Source organism: Pollicipes pollicipes, unplaced genomic scaffold (assembly GCF_011947565.3).
Source record: "Pollicipes pollicipes isolate AB1234 unplaced genomic scaffold, Ppol_2.1 Scaffold_6686;HRSCAF=7923_pilon_pilon_pilon, whole genome shotgun sequence".
NCBI lineage: Eukaryota > Metazoa > Arthropoda > Thecostraca > Pollicipedomorpha > Pollicipedidae > Pollicipes > Pollicipes pollicipes.
The window spans coordinates 21,970,789-21,989,810 of NW_023596921.1; the positions used below are offsets into that span (position 1 = coordinate 21,970,789).

Sequence of the window (19,022 nt, forward strand, 5' to 3'; positions counted from 1 at the left end):
CCGACCTTGGTGTCCTGAGGAACACCGTGAGGCAGCCAAAGGGTAAGAAACCGCCTCTCACCACCTGCCACAGGCCACAAAGGTAGCTCGGAGCTACCTCGGGTCAACACCATACCACTGAAAGTTCCTGGACGCCATGTTCGACGCTGCCAAATGCACGACTAAGGTCAACTAAGATGAAAGCTCCAGCTTACCGTTATCAATGCGGCGAGTGAGTCACTCGACGGCGCCGACCAAGGTCTTCCGTGTTGTGAGGTAGCTAAAAGATGAGAGGTGACGAGATGGCAAAATAGTTGCGTTCATACAAACTTTGTTCAATATCGGAAGAAACCGACAAAATTGAGATGGGTCAAGCATTACTTACATCTTTAAGGCAACCAGATGTCCGAACGGGTTCGACTGAAGAGAGGTTCCAGGAGGACTGGGAAAGACGCCGAAGATGATGGCCCGAGTACGGCAAAGCATTGTCACCGAGGCCTGCAGACCGCGAAGGCGACAAGATGCGCATGGCTTGTAATAGTTCCGGAGAGTTTCAGGGCGCAGCCACCGACAGGCCGTCGTGACACATGGGAGGTAGGGGAGGTCTGTGGCCTGAGGGATGGTCTGGGGGAGGGGAGGGCCATCCACCGCCAGGTCAGCGGCGGTGAGCGGACCGACGGCTGCGAGGTGACAGTTGAACTTGTCCGCTGGTGCCGTTGGCGGTAACATTTCTTTTCACTTATCAACGTTAACGGCTTTTTTGGGTCTTTTAGTTCTCACGCATCAACGTTAACGGTTTCTTTTGGGTTTTTAGGGAAGACCAGCACCGATTTCGTAAAGCATCCCTTCATCTCCCTACTCCTCGCGTGCAGGGATTCTCCCTGGGTTGGAGGAGGGGCGCACACTTCGTGCACCTTTTTACTGAATCCGCCTCCCGCTGCTGAACTTATAAAATGCTTACGACAGTAAGCATATATATGCCCTCCATACGCAGCTAATGTATTTGGTTGCAAGCTAAACAACTTTTGGGCTGCTTGTGAGTTTAAGAACGCTCAGCTGTCAAGCAGCATGCAAGGATTACCACACACGGTGATTAACTATCATGCAAGGCGAACGCGAGCTGGGCACAACAGTACATTAACATCAGCTGTAAATGGCCAGCCTCTAGCTTGAAACACATTACACGCCATAATATCTTCCAACGTAGTATAATCCGCCTCCCTGTTACCTCGCTGACTTCACATCCAAGAAATTAGCGGACGATAATCGAATTACGTCGATCGTATTAGTACCCTTAGCCATGAGATACAAATCGCCCTTATCACGAAATATTGGACTTTGCATACGAACCACGGCGCTTTATTCATGTACCTAAAACGAAGGTGTTCAGAACCTCCTTTCATTGCGTTGATAGACATAGCAAGGTTCTCAATCATACGTTGAAGACATTACCGCACGTCTTCACTGGCGATAGCAAAAGTACTTGCGTTTCAACATGGTAACGGCCGGTGCAAGACGGCTTCAGTTAGAGTTATCACCCTTGATTACATCTCGGACAGTAAGCCCGTGCCTTGTTCATCGTGCTTAGCTACAATGACGTGACGGTGGGCGGTGTTTTTATCTATTGCTTTGGGAGGCATGCAGTGGTCTTAAACTGGATCCAGACAGAAGTCAGGGTCGAAAATACCGCACGGATGTTCATCCCACGTGCATGTTCACTTTAAGCTTTTCATTTAAGGCAAGCTGCTTGAGTGGGCCACACATTTTTCCTACGCAAATAAATGCATATTAAAACACTGCAATGGTTTGGGAAAGAGACCCGCGCGAAAATGGCCAAAATATACCAACGTGTGATTGTTGCACGCAACTCAAAAAAGATTGCTGATGTGTTCGCAGTCGCAGGGAAAACCAGAGACAGATATCACGCATGAATATGCACAGTCAGATTAATGTACACGTCGCGGCTGAACAGCGTCCCACCTTGTTCACCGATGTAGCAGACTGTGCATCAGGGAGCCGGTTTGTAATCGCATGGATATCTGCCACAGGAACATGTACACCATGCCATGGACACGTGAATGGCCCACCAGCAGTACTCGCATGACGCAGGCACCGCGGAACAGTCCATCGTCATCATTTATCGAGCGTCTCGCCTCTCGGCGATCACGCCGACCTCCCAACAGTCGGCCCAAAAGCAACACCGGCCCCTTTGTTATGCAAACTACATGCAGCCTGATCCGCCTCGGCAAGGTTACGAGGTGAACGCACGACGCGGCCGCCGGAGTGAGCCGCGCCTACCGACCGCAGCGGTCGTAAGGACGCTGCGGTCCGGCCGGCGGCCCGCCGGATCCGCGGGCCGGACCTGCCGCGTGATCCCGAGACGCCGATGAACTGAGCGCTACCGGTCGGAGGTCGCAGGACTGCAGCCGGCGGCACGAGCTGCGCCGAGAGCGCGGAAGCGTGCGCCTCAGGTCGAGATGGCGGGCGCGGGCGGGGGGACCGGTTTGCGAGAGCGCCGGTGACAGACGCTGTGCGGCCGCCGCCGGCCGCCAGTCGTGCGCCGACCTCGGCCCGCTGACCTGCCGCTTCGCCACGGTGCGGCCTTGCCATGACGCTCCGGCTGCTGGTGCTGACCATGTTGCTGGAGGCGGCCGCCCCGGCCATCCCCAACGTGGTCATCCTCCTGGCCAACAACGTCAGGACGGACGACCTGAGTTGTTACAATCCCGACACGCCGGCGCCCACCCCCAACATTGACAGGTCAGTGACGCCGACCTCCAGCGAGCCTCAAGCTTCGTTCAGGCTCGGTCGCTGGCTACGGTGACAGATTTTCAGGCGGCGTGGCGGCACCGCGTGACAGGCGCGATTGGTCGGTGGTGAGGCGCGGGCGGCGGCATCTCATCGCCTCTGCAGAGAAGTGGACGTCAACCGCGGGCCCAGTGTTTCCCCCAGGTCCCGTGCATTGGCATCCTTAGGCGTCAGGCGCTGGCTTCCGGAATGTACTGAGGATAATGATGACATGAAGGTGCGAGAAACTGTCATTTTAAATCAAGACTTGCGTAAAATCCTCCCGCAAATGCAAGTAGACGGCTGCTTCTGTACAAAGATGTTTTAGATGCCAATCGGCTTCCGTCGCTGAAACTTGTTTGTTGTCTGGTCCGACTGATGAAGTAAAACATGACTTTTGGAATATTTTCTTTAAAAACTGGAAGCTACATTATGAGTTGGGAGCTCCTATTCCAACAATAACTGCCCCCCCCCCACCAATGTACCAGGGGGGGGGGGGGGGCTGGACACATCGTTATCAGGTAAGCATTGGCCTTGTTGACAATATTCAGAGCGCGTTGCCCGCGCTGCCTGCATGATACCGTCGCTCAATCATCACATCTTCGTATATTGAAGGTGGATTATTGGCAGAACAAGAACCTCCAGAATGCCGAAACCCCAACTCACAATGTGGAAAAACCAGGAGCTTAAATTTTCTCTGGCCCACATCGTATTCAAGCTGAATCGTCCAAAAAGGGTGGGCTGTTTGAGCATCGCTTTGCGGCCGGCGAAATGGAACACATCTCTGACCTTCAGCTCAGACCCGCGCCATCCATAGCGTCGCTTTCAGAACGTTTGACCTCGCCTTTGCTAGCGAGCATTGAAGATAGCTTTCACATGGCATTACGAAGAGCGTTTGTCTTGTCAGAATGTCTCGCGTACTTCAGGGACATTTATTCTTCTCGATGTTGAATGCAACATGCCTACTCGTGAGTGCTTTCTCCGTCACGCGCACCGCAGCCGGAAAGCCGAAAACCAGCCGAATCCCTCTTCATTACGGCCACTGAGCCGCGTATGATGCCATGGTGCACATATGTTTGTGTTATGGTTCAATCATAAAGACACTTTTAAGCATGTCGGACGGGCGCAAAGCCCTGAGAAGTCATGAGTGTGCGACGTATGATATCTACCCGAGGATGTTCGAGTTATGATTTAATGCGGCTTGCTCGCCGCAAACTAAGACATCCTCGGGTCCAAATGGGCATTTAGATCATTTCAAAGGCATGCAAGAATGCCCCGATCGATAGCCCACTGTCAATCGTTTGCAAATATGACAAATAAGTAGCGAACTTGGCATCCCAACAGGCAAACAGAACCTTGGATCCCCTCTGAAATGTTTTAAATTCTCTCCCTTTCTAGAACGCTGCCCATCGTGACCGCATGGAGATTGTGTAAAAAATTATATCCTGTGTGCAGTGGCGATAGCTATCGGAGAGTTATCGGAGAGTCTGACGCATTCACCAAAAGTATGACGTAGGCAGCTGTGCAGATTATAGCCTGGAGATATGTACGCGCGTCCAACGCGTGCAAAAACGCAACAGTGAATGAGCCATAAGAACGCTTTCAGCGGAATCGCATGCCTTCACATGCACGTCATATGGGCGAGCGCACGTTTTAAATAATCTGTTGCTGATATCTAGTTCGTGTTCCGTTCTTGCTTTTGTTGCAGATGACGTAAGAAAACGGAGCATATATAATAAACCTGTAAAGACTGGCACAATGGATTTGTTTTCGCTCTCGCACAAGTGACATACATCATGCGCCATGGACGGCTGGAGATCAGTGCTGTGCATTCTTGCCTGGAACCTCGATGTCAATCAATCCCCGTTGTGAGCCTGAACTACGCCGACCTGCCGGCCGTCTGCCGGCTTCACCTAGTCGTTTGACAGGAATCGAACGGAAAACCGAAAAAGAACCGTTCGTGATTCGCGTCTTCCTTGTATGATCGAAATTGGACGGAAGAGTTGCATCACGATCTGTTCTTTTTTGGTTTCGCTTCAATTCCTGTCGAATGATTAATTGAAGACCACAGACTTCTGACATACCAGCGTTGTGTAGGCTCACAGTGGAGACTGTTTGAAATTTAGGTGTGTGTATATGTGTGTGTGTGTGTGTGTGTGTGTGTGTGTGTGTGTGTGTGTGTGTGTGTGTGTGTGTGTGTGTGTGTGTGTGTGTGTGTGTGTGTGTGTGTGTGTGTGTGTGTGTGTGTGTGTGTGTGTGTCCTCAGTTTGCACAACGTTGTCACTGCTCACTGTTAACGACGAAACAGCATCATTGATGGTTGATGTACAGCGTCGTCGTGATGCTGTGCTTCCTAACGCCGTGATGATGTGATAGCGTTCTGCTATCGCCATCTTGATCTCTTGGTCCCGAACGAATACATGCTTATGTAAGCTGAGAGCTTATGTGCTCAGTTAAACCCAAGGCTTTATGTTGACTGGAGATGGGTCTTCGACCCACCGGATCAGCGGACCAGTCACCTGGAGCCCGGATGTCGGGCAGCACCAGGGCCTCTAGTCCCAAGGCCCCGAGCGTCATGTAGGAGCCTATTTATCAGTTTTTGTCATTGGGCGTTTGCAATGCATAGCTGCCTTGGTGGCCGTAAGCTGGGGCGACTGCGAGGGCCGAGGGTCAGCTCTGTCGTACCGTTGGTACGGTGTCTGCGGGCCCGGTCTCCGTCCTCATCCAGCGGGGGGAGGCGTTGTGAGCCCGGTCTCCGTCCTCATCCAGCGGGAGGCTGAGCTGGGGCGACTGCGAAGCTCGAGGGTCAGCTCTGTCGTACCGTTGGTACGGTGTCTGCGGGCCCGGTCTTCGTCCTCATCCAGCGGGAGGCGTTGTGAGCCCGGTCTCCGTCCTCATCCAGCGGGAGGCGTCGTGAGCCCGGTCTCCGTCCTCATCCAGCGGGAGGCGTTGTGAGCCCGGTCTCCGTCCTCATCCAGCGGGAGGCGTTGTGAGCCCGGTCTCCGTCCTCATCCAGCGGGGGGCGTTGTGAGCCTGGTCTCCGTCCTCATCCAGCGGGAGGCGTTGTGAGCCCGGTCTCCGTCCTCATCCAGCGGGAGGTGTTGTGAGCCCGGTCTCCGTCCTCATCCAGCGGGAGGCGTTGTGAGCCCGGTCTCCGTCCTCATCCAGCGGGAGGCGTTGTGAGCCCGGCCTCCGTCCTCATCCAGCGGGGGGAGGCGTTGTGAGCCCGGCCTCCGTCCTCATCCAGCGTTGTGAGCCCGAGTTCAACATCACGGGCGGTCGAATCTTATTCTCGTGGGTTGCGAGGGTCCTTGCAAATGCATGTGCTTAGATTCTGACTGTAACATCACCTGGACTAATCAGTAGCATGATTAAAGGAATTGTTCGTTTTGTCATTCAACGTGAGCTGGTTCCAAACAGGTGGATAAAGATGGTAAAAATTCGATAGTAGCAAAGTTTGGTTTATAAAGTAATCGGCGACAAAGCCATTTTGGGGAATGGCTTCATTCATACGAAGCACGCTCGAAAGTCCACGTCGATGCCACCACGTACTTTTTGCTCGATCATATTATGCAGTGTAATCCGTTCCTAAGATACCAACACAAATAGGCCATTAACAGCATGCAAGGGGTAAAAAGATGTCTTTTGCTCGAAAATGTACAGTTATTACCTTTGACCGTTCATTGCGTGGAACACAGCTTACTGATAGGTCAATAATAAGCTTAGGCAAATAGTTCTGAAGTATGGGACAAAAGTCTTTCCAATTAATTTTCCAAAGTCGATAAATTTTCTTCCACAAATACTGAAGCTGCCAATGTTTCGGCGCTAATACCCACCGAAGTAAATGATTCTATGGGAAGTGGTGTGACTTGAATGGTGTTCTGAATTATTTGCGGTAGAAATAGATACCTACTGCAGCCTTTAATTTTAGGAAGGATACTTAAAAATGTTCGATAAATGTGTATAATACAAAACTTGGCGACTAGAGCGGCGACTAGAGCGGCCCTTTGGAAATTAGCAACCGCATCTGATCGTCACATTCGGCAACAAAAAAAGTAAAAAAGACCAAAGAACACAACCAGGTCACGGGCTTTGACGTCCGAATCTTTTTTTTAAAATAAATTTATCCCGAATGGTTTGTATGGGTGACTTCGGATTCAGAGTACCTGCTAAGCATAGCTTGTTGCGTGTACCCCGAACCCACCACCCAAGCGTGCCGTCCATTTCAACAGATAATTTTGCCTCCGCCCTTTCGCCGGACAGGAATGCGGAGGGTTTTACGTGCCGCACAATGCTGCGACACGGCCGCCTCGGGTCTGGGTTGAGCCTCGTTGGCCAGTTGCCAGCTGGCCTTTCCATTTCAGTCGGGTCAAACAATGCGCCCACTCTGGGACTCGTACCCAGTGCCGCTGGATTACGAGTCCAGCATCTTTCCCCAAGACCACGGAGGCGGCTCTGAAGGAAAAATCTGAAGGAAAACACGATGATTCTTCATGTGCTATGATCATTTCTGCATGCATCACCTATGTAGCACATCGTGTTCTCTCCCACTGCTGGGCATAGAGGCCGCCCCCAATGCAGAACAATGCAGAAGGCAGACTTGACTATGATTCATATCTATCGGGTCGTAAGCAGGACAAGCCCGAGTGCCATCGCGGGCTGGCTGCAGTGTCAGTCGTCCAAGGACACCCGCGAAAGGTGCAGTAGTCCTTGGCCATGCCTCGCAACCCGGCTCAGGTGCCACGCTGGTGGTTCACTGCATGCGAACTCGAACTGGACGTGGGATTAGTCAAGCCGAAGTGAGCCAGGAGATGTTCAAATTCGGCGAGGCCGTGATAACATCGGGGCCGGCATCGACCAGTGCTTTTAGCCATAGCCTTGGGTGGGTCGAATGAGAATGTGACACAAGATCTGGAGCTTTCCTTTCACAGGTCAAGCGCCACCGAAACAACGCTTGGAGTACTTGCATCTGTTCCATTAGCGAAGCAAATGCTCCATATTTGTCTTTTAATAGTTCGACTAACTCTGCCCTGTTCAAAACCGCGGCGATCTTCTCACCGATGACAGTGGATTACATCCATAATAAGACGTGATCCTCGGCGGGTTCGACGCCGGATCGTACCACGCTGACCACGGCCACGCCCAGACGCAGATGTCTTGAGTCGGAGTCGGAGTCAGAGCCGACTCCTCTTTGGCGGGATCAGACAGTAGTCTACCCGCTGCCTTCGTGCTCTGCCCTGTCACGTTATGGAGAGGCCTTCGCGGGTTAGGTTTCCTTTACACCATCTATCCATTACCGGTGGGATTATGTCCATATCCACCCCTTGCCCACCTCCAATCAGTTATACCCACCCGTCACCCACCCGTTTGCATTTTTGCAGCACTTTAAGTTTAGATAATGGGAAAGTTTTGATGAATTATCCACCCAAAATTGTTTCTCTTCGCTTTCATAATTGCAACAGGAGTTGAATGGAGCTGCCGGTGACCAAAAGAAGCTCAAACAGTAACGTTGTGAAGCATTCATTGAAGTGTCTATCCAACGTGTCGTATGATACATCTTAAATATCCTGTAAATTCTTATACCTTAAGTCTGCTTACATGTTGTATTTGTTTACATCCTATATTTGTTTACATCTTACATCTGTTTGCATCTTACCCTTATCCACACCCGCAACCTTCCAAAAGTCCGTACCCAACCCAAGCCGCGACCCATTCTATGTCAACACCGTGTGCTCACCCAGCCCGCGAAAATCCCTCCCGTCGCCTTTTCGGCCAACTCCTCGATGCAGACACAGACCAGCGGTGGCCAGCTCCCCGGCGCAGACACAGATTAGCGGTGGCCAACTCCCCGGCGCAGACACAGATTAGCGGTGGCCAACTCTCCGGCGCAGTCACAGATTAGCGGTGGCCAACTCCCCGGCGCAGTCACCGATCAGCGGCGGCCAGCCTCCCGGCGCAGACACAGGTCAGCGGCGGTCCGTTAGCCAGCCCGTCCCACCTCACCACCGGAAGGGTGGCCGTCGAGGCCGGCGCGCTCACGCGTGTCCGTGCCGGCAGACTGGCGGCCGGGGGCGTGCTGCTGCGACACCACACGGTCCCGGCGCTCACACCGACGGCCAACCGGGCGGCCCATCTGACCGGACAGATGCCCACGCGCTACGGTACGTACGCCCGCGGGGCTCCGCTCCGCGGCCGGCGGGGGTTCTGCGCCGTGTTGACGAGGTGGTGACCGGATGGCGGTTCGACGCGCTCCATGGAGACGGCTCACTGGGGTGTGACCCGTAAACTGGCCCCGTGGTGTAGTGTTTGGCATAACTCGGCGAGCGGAGCTCCGCACGATTACTGGAGGAGCTCCACTGATCGACGTCCGCGCTTGTCTCGCGCAGTCACGCCTCGCGTGACGGCGGCTGTCACACTTCCGTGCCTGCAGGTCTTCAGGAGAGCGAACAGGGGGTCCGCCAGATCCTGCACACTCTCAGCCGGGCAGGGCTGCCCAACTCGACACTGACCTATGCTGACCTCCTGAAGAAGTCCGGTTATCGAACAAAGGCCGCGGGTATGTAGCAGACGAACGGTGATGTGATTTTTGATCTGGCCATACCCGCTCCGTGTGGTCACCAGGACAGAAGGTTCGAAGCTAATCGCGTCCAGATTACGTGAACCAAAAAGTGCTGGATGTCCGTCCGTCGGCATTTTTACTTCACCAACTTCCAGCGCAATGAGCTGCAGAACTGTTGTCTAAACCAGCCACGTTGTTTACCGCTCAAAGTCAATGCCTGCCTGCATCGTGAATGAGTGACACATGCATGATATTATATATATATATATATATATATATATATATATATATATATATATATATGTATATATATACGCGGAGCCCCAGCGAAGTCAAAGCGCTTTGTGCGCCGGCCACTCGCATGGCCCGTTCCTGTGACAGCCAACAACTACACTCTGCAGGCAACTGTAAGCTGGACTGACAATCGCTCTCTGTAGACATCTGAGAGCTGGGCTAACAGTCCCTCTCTGCTCCCGCAGACGGCTGGGAGCTGGGCCGACAGTCACTCTCTGCTCCCGCAGGCGGCTGGGAGCTGGGCCGACAGTCACTCTCTACTCCCGCAGGCGGCTGGGAGCTGGGCTGACAGTTCCTCCCGCTCCCGCAGGCGGCTGGGAGCTGGGCTGACAGTTCCTCCCGCTCCCGCAGGCGGCTGGGAGCTGGGCTGACAGTTCCTCCCGCTCCCGTAGGCGGCTGGGAGCTGGGCTGACAGTTCCTCCCGCTCCAGCAGGCGGCTGGGGGCTGGGCTGACAGTCCTTCTCTGCTCCCGCAGGCGGCTGGGAGCTGGGCTGGGCGTGCGAGTCGTGGGCGGATGCCTGCCACTCGCCGCTGAAGCACGGCTTCGACTCGTTCCACGGCGTGCCGCTGAGCGTGTCCATCAGCGAGCCGGAGCAGCTGGAGGAGAGCCTGTTGCCAACGATGCAGGAGCTCAACGCCTACCTGGAGGTGATGGCCAACCAGTCGGCGGTCAGATCCATCTACCGGCCGATTGCCGAGGCGGCCTGGTACCAGTGGCTGGCGCAAGTGGTCACCTCCGGCGGAAGCCTCCGCGAGCAGGCGCGGCTCACGGCGGAGCTGCAGCAGAAGCTGGACCTCCTGCTGGTCCGTGATGACGCCGTCGCTCGATGGCCGTACTCGCTGCAGGGCATGACGCTGCCTATTCTGTTTGAGTCGCTCGAGTTCATCAAATCCAGCAAGCGCGCCGGCAAACCGTTCCTGCTGCAGCACAGCTTCCTGCACGTGCGTATTCTAGGCAGTCAGGGAAAAGTGAGGAACAATGGGATATGAAGACGGCGGCTACCTCTCAGGCATATTATCCTACATGCGATAATCGCAAAAGCTGCGACATGCGTTCGTGTCAGGAACGTTTCCAACACAGACGGCTTGCACTAGCGTAAAAAAAAAAACACGGCATAGATATAGATCAACTGGGCACGGGTTAAAACAGGAAGCTGGAAGGCTCGGGACGCCAATGCGATAGTTCTTAAAGCTAGCACAGAGAGCAAAGTTCTCGCTCCGAAATTTTTGAGTTAGTTATCAAAAAGAGTGAAAGTATTTGACGTGTAAATAGGGAGCGTTTAGATCTAAGCACTCGACTGTCCAGATAATGTAGCCGAATTTTACACATTCTGTAAATGTGGAACGAATGGGTTAAAATCCCTTTTCCATAAAGGCATGTGGCCAAAATATCACTGCATCCATTTCTCCATTCTCCTGTTCTTTATGAGAAATAAGACTATTACTATTGTTTTAGCTACATGCATAATGCTCCTCGCAAATGCGCTTAACAACTTACGTCTCTTTGCTTTTGTTCACGAGCTCAATAACTGTTAGTTTGCATCACATTCAGTCCGAGACCCGGAAGTTTTCTGCTCATTGCAGGTTACGTCGACAGGACTCTGCATTGTAATTCAGCTTTCCCGTTCTCCGCACACTTACAGCCTGCGCCAAATCGATCCGGTTTCCATATCCTTAAATACTGAAGTACAGCGTGACGCGCTGAACTAGGTCAAGCATACATCAGCTTGGAATGACCCGTCACATGATGTCGAGAAGTTAGGCATGCATACCTGGCATGAGAGAGCGACAAGTAAGTACTTTGTCACACCAGCTAGATTTCGAGAAAGGTTTTGTAGGAATGATAGAAACATTTTCTCATGACATTGAAGCGCAAATAACCAATGCAGTTGACGAGCCATAAAACAACACCCCTAATAGCCCTTAAGTATTCACGTCTTAGACGAAAAGGCGTGAAAATGCTGCAATGTGCTATTCAGAAATGGAGTTTGAAGTCGTTTGGCGCATGGTTTGGTACATGAAACGCGTGTCGTGCCAGTTCTCCCTACTTCCGTTGAATTGTTTTGAAACGACTTTTTGTCTCCTCGTTCCTCCGTTAGTTAGAACTGATATCAGTCACATCATTGCATTCAGTATTCAGGACGGGAAACAGCAATCAGACGGAAAGTTGCAGACCAGCTGCATTTCATCATTCCGCCGGCGCACGATGCAATGTGCATGATTATCCAGTGCAGGCGGTTCGGTTTAGTGACATTTCAAGTGCCCTACTATTGCATGAATAGGCAATTTAGCCTGCCGCATTCCACGGAATCGCTCGACAAACGATCCACTCAAGGCTTGTTTTATGAACTTGCAGAGCCGTACGAGAGCGAAGGACTCCGCCAGGCGTCGCCGTGTACCGTTCGGAGCGCTACCCGCCTGAACCGTGACCCGATGCGACCGCCGGTTCCTATGGTGACCCGTGGCCTATGGCCCCATGCAGCCGCTGGTCCGACTTTGACCCGCGACCCGTGACCTGTAACCCGATGCGACCGCTGGTTTCGATGGTGACCCGTAACCCGTGGCCCGATGCAGCCGCTGGGTCCGACATGACCCGCGACCCGTGACCTGTGACCCGATACGGCCACCGGTTCCGTCAGGTGCATGATCCACCGGTCACGGCGCCACACCGGGTCGGCAACAGCGGCGTCAACGCCTACTACGACAGCGTGCTGGAGCTGGACTGGGCCGTCGGTCGCGTCCTCGATCACCTGGAGGAGCTGGAGCTGCTGGACGACACGATTGTCTACTTCGCCTCCGACTTCAACGACCTTATGTCCTACCGTAAGCCGGAAATATGCATCGCAAAAACCGTGGTCTTTGAGATAGCGTGTCCTGTGATACCCCCTCCCCCCTCTTGTACTAGCTGCGTGCTAATCCATCGGGGCATGCATTACCATGTCAACGAACGGTAGACGTCCGCGATCAACGGCCTTTCTCAAGGACCGGATACCGCTGCAAAGGGCGCTCGTCGGTGCTGACCACGGCCGTCCTGGCTCCCGGGCTTATCACGCTGAGCCGCGCGGAATCCCGTCTCCGCGCCGTCTCCAAACCGCAGAGACTCATCTGGGAACGCGGTGTGCGGCGCAGCTCACGGATCGCTGCACCTCTGCAGCGCCGAAAACGTCCAACATCACTGACGCCCGCGTGCCGGGCATGTTCATGTACCGGGGCCTGATGAAGCCGCACGTGCTGCACCGGCCGACCTCCGTGCTGGACCTGCTGCCTACGGTGGTGGATGTCATCGGCAAAGGCGCTGTGAGGCACCGCCGCAGGAGTGTGGGGAGAGGCGAGAGGGTGGGATGGGAGGGGCGGATGGTACTGAGCTAGCTAAAGACAGAGTAGTTTAAGGAACCGTTCAGCTGTATGGAATTTCATGTGCCGATTGTTGCGTGGCGGCAGTGACATTGGAGCGGAGACAGGACGAGAGATAGAGGCTCAGTTATTTACCTCCTTCATTTCTCAAACCAACGCATCGACCTGACGTCTGTGGACGTGTCAGACAATGTCAAAAGCATGATTGTGTTATCTTAGGGTTCAGATTCCATGTATTTGTTACGTGGCTGTCAAAGGTAGCATATGCTCGGTTGATCAATATCTAAAATGCAAACAGATCATTAACCAGCATTGTGTGCTGGCAATATTATGACTATTTGCTGGCAGTGATAGCTGAATGCTCGATGATATGTCACAATGGCGCTTCGTGCAAGACGTTGATTCGATTGTGACCTCGATTGGTTCATTCGGCTGTCGTTTTTGGCAAGTCATGTGAACGAACGCGGCTAATGCTTCGCAGGAGCTGCTAAGCATGGAACTGGACGGCAGAAGCCTGTTTTTTCCCTATGCTGACGCAGGGGGAGAACAGCCAACGTTACCATTACAGCTACAGAGGAGACGACCTGGATAGCGTAACCATTGTTTCTGAGGACGGTCAGTGTGCAGCCTCCTTGCATGTCAAAGTGCTAATCATGCTACTGACAGAGCAGAGGCTGAGGCAGAGCAAGCGTACATGTAAATAGCCTCCGGTTATACTGCCTCATGCTAATCAAGAGACCTAGCTCAGGACCTAAGTCGTCATGTCAGCTTCAATCACTGCTGCATACCCTTGAGATCGAGCGTGAGTCCTCCCGTCATTATTCTAAATAATGTTTCGACAGTTGTCGCTCGTTTGACAAGTGCTCTTTGCCACGCATTTCTCATTTTTCGGGCACCCATCACACAATAACGGCCACACGAGGCCGCTAGTTACGAAAACAATAGCAAAATGCAGTGCGTTGCAAACGCCGGTATCTTACTACATATGCTTGACGCAATGGTCCATGCCGCAGAGACGGACCCAACTATCTTCAAGCTCTACATCACCAAGGGATGCCAGCTGTGCAAGGAGACCACTTTGCTGTACAACCTAACGGCAGACCCGTACCAAACGGAGGCCATCGGGCCAGAGACACCAACGTGAGTGGCCCAAGGAAGACCCCGCGGACAGGTTTCTCACCGGTCCGGATGTCTTACGCCTCGACGCGTGCCACATTGTGATGCCAGCTGACGTGCATTTTCTACCCGTCAGTGATCACTCCCCAAGCTTGTCACTAAGAGCTGTCTCTCCCTGCTGCCTCCCGTACCTTTTAAGAGCAGGGTGTATGTACGTACGCTAGGTTTCAACTACTCTATCAACCAATCAGCGGCGCCGCGCACATCAGCCCCGCTGACACGGAGTCCCTCCACAGCTTCAACCAGGTGGTGGAGGACATGCGGGGCGAACCTGTTCGCGGTGCCGACCGTGCCGAGCCAACTGGCCGACTTCTGGCGGGTGATGCCGCTGCCGCCGCTCTTCCCCTGGGCTCAGGCGGCCGCGTACAGAGCCGGCGTCGACCCGGCCGGCCCCGCCTACCTCTACTCGTTCCTCGAGGCGGACGTGGTGTTCGCGCAGGAGCCCGGCTCGGACGAGCGCGCGGGCGGCGCGGCGAGCGAGCTCGATCCGTCACTTCCCACGTTCTACCGGCTGGCGCACCGGGAGGTCCCTGTGTAGCCGGCGAGGCGCGAGCGTCTCGAGCGGACCGGAGGGTGGCGGCCTGTGTCGCGCGCGCGGTATGGCGGTCCGTGGCGCGCTTCAGCCGGTGGGATGCAGAGTGAGAAGACGGATCTTACGCTCTGTTTTGTCGTCGGTGAACTAGCTGGCGAATGCAGCTTCAACTTGCAGTGCGGGAGCTGGGCTGTGCAGCACGGTGATGATCACGGTAACATGCACTGCAGCGCCGTTATAGTGGCGTGATGTGTGAAGCGTCCTGCACGCTCCCCCGCGGTGAGGTTCTTTGGACCACAGGCGAACTGCATAGGTGGTAAAGCACGAACGACAGCTAAATAGCTGAAGATGTATACGACTTACACCAGCACTGTCAGCACTATACGCAGATCAAGGCACTTAGCTATGGTTTTGTAAGTTTACAACTCTGAGGATCCAGTGATGAATCACACATAAACTTATCTACTCAGAGCATCTTCTGACAGGTATTTGGTCGAGTTCGATCAGTACACGTTACGGTTTTCGTTGTATGTGCGAACAGTTTTTATCTGTAATCATAACAACCTGTGCAGGAACCGCAATCTTCTGAAGACAACTAACTTTGTTCGCTGGATTGCAATATTTGAACACTGCCTTCGATCCAGGCGAGCTATTACGAGCTGCCGGGTACGACATTTATCATCTGAACCTGTTTCGAATACTTTTGCCCAATCTACGACCATAAGCGCTCGTGCATGAGCACTCGCATCGAAGAAGAAAACACGGATGGCTTTTTTGAATGTATTGTTCGAAGAGCGGGGGTGAATATGCGACCTAAACCGTGGGCTACGTCATCAGGACACCGATGACGGCCTAGTCCGCGGGAAAGTGAGTACTACCGTCTCGCGGACACGCCACGGGACTACGCGGAGGTACTGAGACCTGCTCAGGCCAACAGGTGCCGATCCTCTGACAGGAGGGCGGGGTTACCACAGACACGTGCTGAGACCGGCTCAGGCAGGCACCGCGACAGCGAGCGTCGGCGAAGCAGCGGGCGCGAGCGGCGGGTCCGGGCACGGCCGGCCTGGAGCGCCGGGCGGCGGTGCCGCTCTACAACGCTGCCGGGCCACTCTACCAACGCCTTAAGCCGAACACGAACTGCCTCCTGGGGCGCGCCACACGACGGGGGACTGACCTGCCACGGCACGACTAACACAGAGCTAGAAAACGGTCACCATCAAGCCCTAGGTCAGCGCATGGAAAGGGCCGGACTGAGCGAGGGCGCTCGCCCAACAGCTACCACAGAGAATGTGTATTTACAGTTTCTTAGCGTGGTAATGGCACTCGTTCAAAGCTCACGGGTATTGTTAGCCTGCGTTGGCACAACTCCCGATGCAGCAAACATATAAATTAAAAACCAGCTTTCCCAAGCCTGTGTGAATGTGAGAAGAAGATGGATACATCAACGGCATACAGTTGGGTACAATCAATGACCTTATCTTCATGGCTGGAGGAAAATAAGGGCATCGAGTGGTTTACCCATCGAGATCGACGCGCAGTTCAGGACAGAAAAACAGACGCTGACAGCAATCGGGGTAAAACAGGGTTGTATCAGTAGAATGGAAGACGTAATTCCACCAGGACTAGACGGCACGGTGCTTAAAGTATTTTTGCCCGGACCACTTAGCTCCCGCACCTAGATAATGCAAACAGGGACCGACCGGGACATATTACATGTAGAAGACGCATACTTATGCTTTTAACGGAAAAGCGGATATGTCCCCAGACCGACAGAACTGCTGATATATATGCCGTTCGAGTCCTGATGCAGCGCATATTAACTCCTGCGCCTTCGGTAAGACGGAAAGCAAAATATTTGACCTGGCGGATTAGGCTGCCGCATGGCGTGATATTGGCGCAGGAGAGACTATTTAGACGCGCCTCAGGCTTACCCAGCGTGTTGTGCTAACTGCTCTCGCTGACGGCTCATGCACCTGATTATGCTTACGCACCTTCATCTTGGGTGCAACTGCTATGTTTATGTTAAAGTGACAAAATGAGGTCATGGGGAGCTTATGTTTTACCTGAAAACGCGTGTTAATGGAGTGTGACGTTTTACAGGATAGTATAAGGATGCATAACTCGTTCTTCACTTGTTTAATATATGGAGATAGTTGTGAAACCAGACGAGATACAGGTGTCATTGCCAAGGCCCGGACAAATGCTCTCACCCTTTAACCCAGTGATCCCCTGACACTTGGCTGATGGTTTGAACGGACTATATCCTTGTCACTTGCTCAGCGAAAACAGCTTCAGCTACTTTACCACCACTGCTTTGAGAGCAACGTGATGTCATGTTCTGTTCGTGAAGCAAGTTGTGTACGAATTATTTTCTTATGAGCAAATGAATCCGAAGGTTTGTCAAAATGACGATTTTTCAATCGTCAGCATTCCGGCCTTAACACTAAATTACATCCCACTTAGACCTGGCATGAGCGCTTGCAAAGAGCTTGCTAGTGATATGCATAATTCATTTCTGATCATCACTTGATAAAACGGTCGTCTGCAATCGGGAAAGCTCCACTTATGTGCAGCCAATGGTCCCGGACGGGGTACCAGCGCACAAGCTGCAGCAAGTTCAGAATATCCTCAAGTACTGTCAGCCAATCACCATAGCTTTTACAAGGGCTCTGACAGACGTTCGAGCCTAAATCTTGCAGGCATTATCGTACAGAACGCGTTCCACAATAGAAGCAGAATTATCCCCGTGATAACGTGTAGATTCAACTGCATCCGCTGGTCACAAACTAAGAGGACATCAGGTGTTTTGGGAAAATTCGAACATTCTGCGCGCATGGAGCAGCGCAGGTAATGAAAAACGTTCATCGCATTAGAGTGGCAACAAGCTTTTATGACGTTTGCCAGCAATCGATACAGTAATATCTTGTACTAGAATAAATGAATGGGACACCTTTCTGGGACAAAGCTGGAATATTATTTTACGTCCTCAATAGCATGAGCATTTGCGCCATGATCTCAATTTATAATTTTGTAGAAAACATCTTAATTCTTAACATCTTATTTCAACAACAAACATCTTAACTGCTTAAAACATCTTAATTCATGAATGTTCCCAAGCTGCCCCACGAGCACGAGCTCAAAGGTTTCAGCCATCCAAAGCATAGCCCTCCTTGCCGCAGGCACGTGCTTCGTCAGTCCGAGCAAATCACGTCAATGATAAATTCACAACACAAGCCGAGTTTTCGCGCATGATGCGTATGGGAAACGCTCGCGAGGTACATGAACAGTATGAGGTCAGCAGACGACAGGTGTCAGCTTATGCTCCACTTGAGAGGGTCCATACTGCACGCAGGCGGCGTACTAAATGTCGCGAATGAGTCTACTTCACTACCAAGCTGAAAATACACAGTCAACCACAGTTACCAACAGCATTACCAACACCTTCAGAAAATGGAAGACCAACCGTGAAAACCCACTGGAAGACGCGTTGCAAGAAGAACTAGCAAGCACCACTACTCGCACGAGCTTAAGCGGTCCTCTCTATCGCACCTACTTACGCAGACACCCAACCCACGTCGGGTATGTCATGCTATCAAAACTACCCAGCTGTAAACGGCTTTCAAAAGGTCACCGATTGAACCAACACAGCGATACAGTCCAGAAAGCAGACCTCTTGTGTGCGTTTCGCACTGGAAGACTGGCGAACCCGTGCAGACGGGATTCCAGGAAGACAGGGTTGCTCCGCTGCGCATCGCAGCGGCGAGGCGGTGAACTGCAGCTGCTCAGATCGACCGCCAGGGCGACAACCGCGGACGATATCGACCGCCTGACGTCTGGCGGTCTTTTTCACATCAAAGCGAAATGGCTGGTGATCGTGCTTTTAGAGCATCGAGTCAAACTTGCCGACGTTTTTGTTGGTCACGTTGCCAATTTCGGGGCGGCAAATCGTTTTCAGTCGCTGAAATAACGTTTGACGTTATTAAGAAGGACCCCCATTTTCGACATTGTTGGGAACAATAGCCAGCCAGCAATATAACAGAAAGGCCAAGTCAAAGAACACATGAAGATCTTGTTGTTGGAAAAATATTGACAGTACAGTCTGAGGATTCCTCTTGACGATATTCCAAGCTCAGCTTTTGGGCGATTTGGCCCTCGCTGAAGTAACCAGTGCCGTCGTTGAATAAAATTAGATTCCGTCAACCTTGTTCAAAGCCTCCTGGATGAGGTTTTCCCGCACTTAAAAAGTCAATCTAAGGGCCTGATGTTTTAAGAAAAGCAAAAACACCCTTATATTGCAGTGTGACCAAGCTTTTCGGGTCAGCAAAAGAATACGTTAGGAGG

At 52.7% G+C, this 19,022-nt stretch overlaps 2 protein-coding genes across 4 annotated transcripts in view; one reads left to right on the forward strand and one right to left on the reverse strand.

Moving 5' to 3' along the window:
* Positions 1 to 2,550: 2,550 nt before the first annotated feature.
* LOC119107540 (arylsulfatase L) lies at positions 2,551 to 14,414 on the forward strand. Of its 2 annotated transcripts, XM_037231023.1 has the most exons (10): positions 2,551 to 2,739; positions 8,824 to 8,927; positions 9,197 to 9,322; positions 9,889 to 9,903; positions 10,110 to 10,561; positions 12,259 to 12,442; positions 12,774 to 12,916; positions 13,455 to 13,588; positions 13,987 to 14,113; positions 14,386 to 14,414. In XM_037231023.1, the coding sequence occupies exons 1-8, from the start codon at positions 2,588 to 2,590 to the stop codon at positions 13,563 to 13,565; spliced, it is 1,287 nt and encodes a 428-aa protein (XP_037086918.1). In that variant the 5' UTR covers positions 2,551 to 2,587; the 3' UTR covers positions 13,566 to 13,588; positions 13,987 to 14,113; positions 14,386 to 14,414. The 2 variants fall into 2 exon arrangements, with proteins under 2 accessions (XP_037086918.1, XP_037086917.1); XM_037231022.1 differs by lacking the exon at positions 9,889 to 9,903 and having other exon boundaries at positions 10,095 to 10,561.
* Positions 14,415 to 14,418: 4 nt separating this feature from the next.
* Positions 14,419 to 19,022, reverse strand: part of LOC119107539 (sodium- and chloride-dependent GABA transporter 1) — a 30,479-nt gene continuing 25,875 nt past the window's right edge. For both annotated transcript variants that reach the window (XM_037231021.1, XM_037231020.1), the window contains exon 15: positions 14,419 to 18,639. In XM_037231021.1, the coding sequence (XP_037086916.1) occupies positions 18,562 to 18,639 (78 nt within the window). In that variant the 3' untranslated portion in view covers positions 14,419 to 18,561. The remainder of the gene's footprint in view (positions 18,640 to 19,022) is intronic.